We start from the raw sequence: 8,881 nt of genomic DNA on the forward strand, positions 1-8,881 counted from the left end.
CAAAACGACGTCGTTATTTTTTTTCCCCCTACTGATCCTTTTTCTTTCTTTCGTTCTTTTTTTTTTTTTTTCCTTAATTCTGAGGAAATGCGCGAATGGGTAAAAATTTCCCAAAATTATCTTCCCTCTTGCGTCTTTTCTCCCAAACTGGGGGCTTCCTACCTTTTGTTCCGTCTTTTCACTTGCGCATTTGTACCTTCGTCCATTTTGTTTTTCTCACCCCGCGACGATTGAAAAGCTTGTTCTCCTTGGCAAAAGAAGAAGAAAGAAAAATACGAGATGCGGTAGGATGCGGAGAGATGCGGACGCGCCTGTGGTAGTGGCCCCATCGTGAGCAGCAGGACAAAGGCGTCTTCCCTTCCTGTGCAACCACGTACCAGGCTAGCGAGAACTTCCTCCTCGTCCCACCACCCACAATTAGATTCCCCATTTTGGGGGCAACTGAACAAGTTTCATGCCTACACGGAAAAGGTATTTCCCTCCCGGGTTGGTACTTTATTGAATCCCAAATTGACAGCCCCTTCGAAATTGCTACGAGTGGGCCTTCCTTACCCAAACCGGCTGAAAAGATAAGCAGACCAACCACCTAATCAGGGACTCTTCCATTCTGTATTGCCCCTCCCAACACACATACACATAAACACATATTTAGATTTACCACTTGGGGCAAACACCCCAAAGCTGTTAACTTCCCTGCTGCCAGCAAAGCTTCAAACTGGCAAGTGAGGGGGGTCCCCATTTTGGTTCTGGCGCCGCGGGGGCCATATGATAAAAGGTAAAGCGGAGCAACACAAGGTGAGGCAAAACCGAACTGAGGAAGCTTGCCAAAGTGACAAAGCTGGCTGAACTGACCCAACGCGACAGTAGCTTGTCCCGTGCCACCACTGCACATGTAAGGGGGAGGGGGTGCTATGCGGGTGGCAAAACGGAGGGGTAGAAAACCGCGCCTTCTTTTCCCCCTCATGCAAAGAAGTGTTTTAAAAAAGTGAAAGGAATTACACCGTTCTGCAGTTGCCAACGCGTAGCGACGAAGGGGGTAAAATAGATGGGAGGAAAAAAAAAAAAGAAAGGTAGTACACCAGTGTGAAACGACCTCATAGCACAACCGCGCATCAGGGCGCAAAGGAGGAAGTGCAGAATAGGAAACGCCACTAAACCGTTTGGTTCCTCCCCCTCTTAAAAAAAAAAAAAAAAAAAAAGCATTTTCAGTAATTTCAGCAATTTTAGCAACTTGGCAAAATTACCAAATTTATTCTACGAAGTTACGCAAAAAGCAGAAAAAAAAAAAAGAAAAAAAAGGGACCACTTTGCAAATAGATATTTCTTCACAGTCTTGGTTAACAGTTGAGGTGCATGTGCACAGCACGTGCGGTCATCATGCGGGGTGTGAGGAATCGCCAGAGGGGAAAGATCAGTTGTGCGGTATAGGGGAAGCAAAAAAAAAAAAAAAAAAAAAGGAAGAACGGAAGGAAGAAGCGGAGCGGTGAAACGGCAAGAGGCATAAAACGAAGTAGAACGAAACAGAACAAAATAGAACGAAATAAAACGAAATATAACCGAGTGAAGCTGAAAAAGCGAAATAAAACCGAGTAAAGCCCAGCAAAACTAAGCAAAACTCAGAAGAACCAACAAAGCCGAGCAGAACTGCGCGCAACACACGCTGACATAAAGTGGCAGTGGCGAGACCCGCAGAATAAAGGGGAGCGGCAAACGCAACATCGTTGGAGGAAAGAGCGACAGGGCGCGAAGGGGTGGTGCCCACCTCGGGTAGAGAACAGAGTTGAAGCCCCTAATCACCAGTTCGAGTGGAACCAGGTAGCACGCGCGGGTGGTCGCCCAGTTAAGTGCAACGGTAAACACCACGGTGAAAAAAAAAAAAAAAAAGAAAACGCAAGAAAAAGCACGAACAAGAAAGAAAAGGCACGAAAAAGAAAGAAAAAAAAAAAAAAAAGCGAATTATTATTTTTTTTTTTTTTTTTGTAACCACTGAGGGAAGAGAAAAATAAAAAAGAAGAAAAAAAAAAGAAAAAAAAAAGAAAGGATAGAACAAATTAAAATATTTCCAAGTACAACCCAAACTAGCAGTTCGAAAGTTTCAACCTAGATCGAACTGATTCGTGCGAGCGGGAGATGCGCAACGGCAAGGAAAAGAAACATAGCCGCGAACAAAAGTGGAAGGAGAAATATTACCCTCGCAAATGGTAGAGTAAGAAACAGTACCTGCACAAAAGGAAGAAAAAGAAATATTATATCATCACAGAAGGAAGAACCTTTTTACACTCTCGAATGTTATCTACCCGCGCGGTGCATGCGACGCCTTTTCCATTGCCGGCAACATCCCAGTAGTAGAACTTGCAGGAAGGGAGCGCGCAGGGCCAGGGAAAAAAAAAAAAAAAAAACAAACAAACAAGCAAATAAATAAATAACTAAATAAATAAATAATTAATTAACTAATTAACTAATTAACTAATTAAATACGTAAGAAAAAACAAAACCAAAGATACATGCGAAGGGGGAACTCCTCTCAAGCAGCCGCCTGAAAGAGGGAAGTTTTCCAAAATGGAGGTCCAAAACGAAGTTAGCCAAAACCCAGGCGCACATTTTAAGAAAAAAAAAAAAAAAAAGCGCGAGAGGAGGGGGAACAAACGGGCGCACGCTCCGAAAGGGGATGTAGCGAGGGGGAGAAATGTATGCAATAAGAAGAGTAGAAAAAATAGCGACAAGGAAAATGGCCCCACTGGAGACAACCCCGGTTGCCGCACCTACAACCGCAACGACATCCACGCCTATAATCGCTACCACCACCTGAGGGGTCACCGCCAGCACAACGAGCACACACACGATGCAGGCTTCACCCCTGGGGAGTTCGGACGCAGCTGCGACGACCAGAATATGATGGCCCACGCGGAAAGCAAAAACTACAAGGGGGTGGCACCTGACGAAAATCAAGACACCACCATGTCCACGTACGATGATAACACGATGGAAGAAGGAGACAACACACAGCACTGCGACATGCATGACGTATGGATTACACTTTGCCAATATCTCAATTGCATGCAAAAAAAGGATTACATAAATGAGGAAAACGCACACTCCGAATTGACGGTGCCCCCAAATGAGATTTTCACAACTTCTAACTTTTTCTGTCGTAAGAATAACTTTTTTTGCAGTGCACATGAGGAGGATCATTCGACTGTTCATTCGGCGGACGCCACCAAAGCGGGGGGTATCTTCTGTTGGAGGGCCCCCCATCAGCGTGGTGAGGGTGAGGGTGAGGGTGAATGTGCGGATGAGCGATGTGGCCCTACGCAGGGAGGGGAAGACGCTCTTCAAGGGGGCGATGCTAACCAGAGGAGCGCAAATACGAACATGTCGATCATTCACAACGTTGGCAGCCGCAACAGTGAGAATGACCCCTTGGGGGGGGAATTCCCAGACGGAGGAGACCACCCCCCCCGCCTGCACAACGCCAATGAGGAGGATGAACAAGGAGAAAAACAAAAAATAAATATACGAATCATGAGCGATGGTAAAGAAGAGTCACATTATGGGAGTGCAAACAACCTGAATGCTTCGTCATCCTTCTTTTCCAAACACACAAGTGAAAAAAATAATTTGGGGGACCCTGCTGAGGGGATCAATCCTCTCGTCAGTTTAGACCCCCTCAACAGTGGAGGCAAAATTGACAGAAATGTCATCTTCATACAAGTGCGAAATTTCTCGCAAAAAATTGACGAGTATATTTCGGACGAGAAAATTTTCAGAGCGCAAAAGTTAATCCTGCACGTGAAGAAATACGTAGAATTTTATATTAGCTATTTCAAAAAAATGAACGATGAAGAAGCGGTTCAAATGTTAACAAATTATTATGAGGAGAACTGTACGGATAAGAATAGCAGTTATAATGTGAACAATTTAAAAGTCCACATAATTTTTTATTTTTTAAATTTTTTCCGCTTGCACGAGATGTCAAATATGCTGCAGGATTATTCATACTACTTTTCGGTAGACAAGAACAACAGCGTATCCTCTGACACGATGAGCAACAGCTTGGACAACAACACTTCGCGCACCCTGGGCGAGGACGCGAATTTGCACAGGAAATCCTCTGCGCTTCACTCCGCTGGCCACTCCGCCGGCCACTCCGTCGGCCACTCCGCCGTCAACTTCGACGAGGGGCTCCCCTGCGGCTCGTCCGCCATGGGGCTCAGCCTGGACGGCGAAGTAAGAAGTGAGCATAATAGCGAAGTGAAAAGTGCACAAATCGGCGAGGGTCCAAATGAGGATCAACAGGCGGAACAACAGGCGGACCAACAGGCGGACCGCCGTGCTGCCCCACGTGCCGCCCCACCTGCCGACCGAGGCGAAGAGCCAGCAGACCCAAACGAGCGCCCCGCGGGCGACCACCCCAGCGGCAGCAACCCGGCCGACGAAGAGGAACAAGCAAAACGAGAGAGTCAAGTCATTGTGGACAAAATGTATCATCACCAGTGCAACGGCTCCAGCATCTTCAGCAGCAACAAAGTCTCCGTCACGAAGAAAAATTCAAAAGAAGAAACTAACATGAATACAAAAGGAAGTAATCGCCATATGGTGAAAATTATTCAAAAATATTCAAGACGATTTAAAAACTTTAGAAAAATGAAACAAAACAAAGAAGGATGGGTTAAAGAAAATGATAAATATTTGGATTTGTGGCACCGAGTTGATAGCGAAAATAATGTTTCTGTGCATATACGGGCGAAGCTTCCCTACGAGGTCAGCAAGATTTTGTCCATTATCAGCGAAACGGAGCTAAGCACTCACTGGGTGCCCTTCCTGACATCCTCCGAGAAAATCAAAAGCCTGTCGAAATCCAGCGCCCTCATTGCGCAGCTCTACGAGTACCCCATCATAGGGAAGAAGGAGTCCCTCATGTACTGCCTGGGTGAGTGCACAAGGGATACGCGGCTTGATGCGTTTACGGCTCTACTCCTTTGCTTCTACACCTCTCCGCCTCCATTTAAACACCTTCACCTATTTTGCTTCACCTGTTTTGCTTCCCCCCCCGCAGGCGCCAACTCGCTGGAAGAGCTGGGCTGCATAATCCTCTGCTGCAAGTGCCCCCCGGAGCAGAAGAAAGACATCCAGTTCTACCAAAACATGTGCGAGCAAATGAACATAAACAAGAATGAGGAAATACTAAAGGTAAAGGAAACCCCATTGAAATTCAGAAAGGTAAAAACAGAAGTCACCTTTTTTGACTGCCAGCTGCCAGAACCCACACCCAAAATAGACAGACAAAGGGCAGCCAATCTGTGCTTCTTAATATACCCACTGAATAATGGAAACGCCACCGTCCTCGAGCTATTCGTTCATTTCGAAAATGAGTTTAAGTACACGCCCATCAAAATGGTCACTTATTTTATTAAAAAAATTGTAAAAAATATGTACGAGAATATCATCAAGGCGTGCAAAAATTACGACGCCATTTATTCCGACCGGCTAACCACCAACCAGGAATTTTACCTCTGGCTCGATGACCAAATTAAGAAGTACACCAAGAGCAAGCACCAGGCCAAGTTCATTGATTCGATAAGTCTCGAGAGCTACCACGAGCCGGAGAACAGCGACCCGCTCTAGACACCAGGGGGGAGCGACGGGTTGAGCGGCCAGTTAAGAGATACACAGGCGGCACGCACATGATTTGATAGCGTGTCGCCTAACCCACTCATGCACTCAATTTGTTAACTTCTCCCCTCTCTGTGCATATACCGCCACTCTTTCCCTCTCCCAGCACGCGCGTCATTTTTCCCTTCCGAATTGTGCTGTTATGCGCGCATTAAAACGGCTACCTTGTTCACATGCTTCAGTGCGCCTCATAGGGAGTCCACAAGTGGAGGTACTGTTTTCACACCATGTATGCATATTTGCCCAGTAAAATTTTTTTTTTTTTTTTTACGTAAGCGAATTTTGGGAGGGTTGACCCATTTACGGCTCCCTTCCCCCACAGCGTTGCCATACCGCGACTTCGTTGCCATCAGCTTAACGCCATTTGATTATTCCCATTTCATTGCTGCCCCTTTTGCTATTTCATTTTATTTTTTTTAGTAATTAACATGATTTATTTGCGCCCTCTTCACAAAACCGATAAGACAAACACACGTGCTGATTCCGTTTTCGCCACATGTGTTTTCACTTTTTAATCGTATTTAATTTTTTTTCCCTTAAAAAGGACTTACCAATTTTGAGTAAATTTTTATTTTTACACACAATTCGGGGGGCTATGCCGAGTGGTATGTGCAGCGTGGGGATGATCTCTTCGGGAAGAACACGGGGAAAATAATTGGGAACATCGAGGAATGAAGCGGTGGGACAAGTAAAAAGGCGCGACTTTGTACAAACTCCAGTTTTGTGAATCGCATCCATTTTACAAAGGGATACACAGCGCACAGCTGGCACAAAAATAGGTTCAATTTTGTACGCCATAATTACCGTTATGTAAGGGCAGCTTTTTACTTTACCCATATGTGCGACTCCACAGTTGGTGGTTCATTCTTTTTGTCCCTTGGGAAACGTGCACCCCTCCTCACTCTTTTCACATAATGGCGTACAATTAAAGGGCATTCGGTTTTCTTTCGCGCATGTGGTTTTTCAACAAGGCAACATTGTGCAAAGCGCTAAGTGGAGTGACGCACACATTTTTTGCTTTCTCCAAAGCGCAGCCCCTTTTTCCTCCATCACGCCGAGGCTGCGGTTCACTCCGAACAAATGATCATTTAACCATGTGGCAAAATTGTAGTGAAGGAACGCCTTCGTTTGGTCTCCCTAGCATTCTGGTTTAAAATGGCGAAGTTTTAAATGCCACAAAAAGGGTAGTGACACGTTCTTTTCACCGCCACATGCAGCGATTTCCGTCCATTTCATCTTTTACACGCTCATGTGATAGAAGGCATGACGACTTTTCCTACCCTTTTCTACCTCTTTCAGCCTGCTTAGAAGGTGAAGAAAAAATGAACACCTGCGTGGGGGCATCATACATATAGGGCAGGAGGGGGGCTTTATTCCACACGTTAAGCAGAAAAAGTGTAAGCTTTTTACTGGGCTGGAGAAATTTCCCCCAATTTTGCACACAAGTGAATTGTGACTTTTGCCTGCACGGTGAATAGTTTTTTTTTTTTTTTTTTTTTTTTTTATAAGCTTTCATTTTAGCTAGCTAATTGTTGGTCACAGTTCTGCGCTAAAGTGGGCAAACGGAAAAAATAAAAACACAGAATTGTGCAAATAGCGCAACGCAGCAGCGCAGTTTAGCGCAATGCGGCACAAAACATAACCCAACAATTAGCACAAAGGAGCTCTAAAGGTCGGCCTTAACACGAACCAGGAAAGCCCACTAGCGATCATTAACATAAATGCACGAATTGCAATTTCGTATGAACAGTTCAAAAAAAAAAAAAAAAATACACGTATTTTCCCCATTGTGTGCAAACGAATAGGCAAAAAAAAAAAAAAAAATTATTTACCATCTGATGAAGGTGTAAAAGTATTTCCCTTTATAATTTTGCTCATCGAGTAACCGCGCCCCCTCTTTTGTAGCAACTTTAAGAGGATATTCCTTAACCAGACAACCTTTGCGTACACAAGATCGAAGCGTTAATCGTTTTTCACACGAGGAGAATTTACGCGTGTATCGCTTGTCCCCCCACCAGTTGTACTTTATCACAGGACTGCTACGTTATCCCCGCGTCTGTACCAAACGGGAAAGGAGTACCATGACGGACAAAATATGCCACAAACTGATCAATGAAAACATTAAAACGTTGTGTCATGAACCCCTGGGGAGTGACGACGGCTATGGGAAAAAGCCGCATGGAAGTTTTATCAACGGCGTTGGCGTAAACTGCTCCGCGAAGTGCGATGAATTGTGTAACAACATAAATGACCGACTGCAAAAAATTAAAGATATTGTACACCTGAGGTCAGCAAAGCCAAATGCAGTCCTGATAGAAACCCTAACCTATATCAAAGAGTACATAAAGGAAATACAAAAGTACATAGATCTTTTTAACAACGTTATATATGAGGAGAACAAGGCGTATGCTTATGTGGAGGATATAATGACCTCTCTGGATAAGCAAAATCAGAACATTCAGAAGATTTTTCACATATGTAGCAAAAATATTGTCATTACGAAGAATAACAGTGAACTCGTTTTGCAGAAACCGCAAAGCTACTCTTCCCTCTCGGCCAAGTTTGTTAACAATTTGTTAAGTGTGTGCAAGGAGGAGGGGGATGAACAGGGGGACAACGCCGAGGGGGAAAATCACCCTGAAGATGGGGCCCCCAATGGTGCCCCGAGTACAGCTCGAAGTGCGACCCAAAACATAAGCCAAAACGCAAACCAGAACGTAAGACAAAATGTGATCTTAAACGAATGCCCCGGTGAGGACTACATTAATTAGGAGATCCCATTCGGTGTATGTGTGGGGTGGCATCAATTTTGCTTCGAAGTGAAGGCGCAAATGTGTTGTACTTTTGGGCTAATTTTCCCACCGGTTGACCCATTTTTGAGACCCAGCCCCAAATACGTGCATTTTTCACGTACCCCCCTTTTTGCAAAATTCGAACGTAACATGGAAGGTGTCATTTGTGGTGAAGAAGTTATCCATTTGGAGGAACGCGGTTCGAAAGAAAAAAAAACGGCAATAAAAATTTGGCTCGATTTTATTTATATGTAAAATGTAGTTTTTTTTTTATTTTTATTTATTTGTTCAGTTGTTTATTTTTTTGAGCACTTAACGTTTATTTAAAAATTTTATTTGCGTCCTACAACATGGTCTGCAGCCGACTCGCCGCCCCACCCTCCGAAAGTAAACACAAGAGAGGGGCACCTGCTTCG

At 44.6% G+C, this 8,881-nt stretch overlaps 2 protein-coding genes across 2 annotated transcripts, besides 6 other annotated features; both read left to right on the forward strand.

Annotated features, from left to right (window-relative positions):
* Positions 1–7: 7 nt before the first annotated feature.
* Positions 8–27: a microsatellite.
* Positions 28–242: 215 nt separating this feature from the next.
* Positions 243–269: a microsatellite.
* A 2,290-nt stretch (positions 270–2,559) lies between these two features.
* Positions 2,560–5,625, forward strand: PVX_098995 (hypothetical protein, conserved; the record flags this gene model as incomplete). Its single annotated transcript, XM_001614598.1, has 2 exons — positions 2,560–4,930; positions 5,057–5,625. The coding sequence occupies 2 exons, from the start codon at positions 2,560–2,562 to the stop codon at positions 5,623–5,625; spliced, it is 2,940 nt and encodes a 979-aa protein (XP_001614648.1).
* Positions 3,196–3,215: a microsatellite.
* Positions 3,950–3,990: a microsatellite.
* Positions 4,430–4,457: a microsatellite.
* Positions 4,906–5,003: a microsatellite.
* Positions 5,626–7,615: 1,990 nt separating the features above from the next.
* PVX_099000 (hypothetical protein, conserved) lies at positions 7,616–8,444 on the forward strand (the record flags this gene model as incomplete). The annotated part of the gene is made up of 1 exon (XM_001614599.1): positions 7,616–8,444. The coding sequence occupies exon 1, from the start codon at positions 7,755–7,757 to the stop codon at positions 8,442–8,444; it is 690 nt and encodes a 229-aa protein (XP_001614649.1). The 5' UTR covers positions 7,616–7,754.
* Between the last annotated feature and the right edge of the window lie 437 nt (positions 8,445–8,881).

The sequence above is a fragment of the Plasmodium vivax genome, chromosome 7 (assembly GCF_000002415.2).
Source record: "Plasmodium vivax chromosome 7, whole genome shotgun sequence".
Lineage (NCBI taxonomy): Eukaryota > Apicomplexa > Aconoidasida > Haemosporida > Plasmodiidae > Plasmodium > Plasmodium vivax.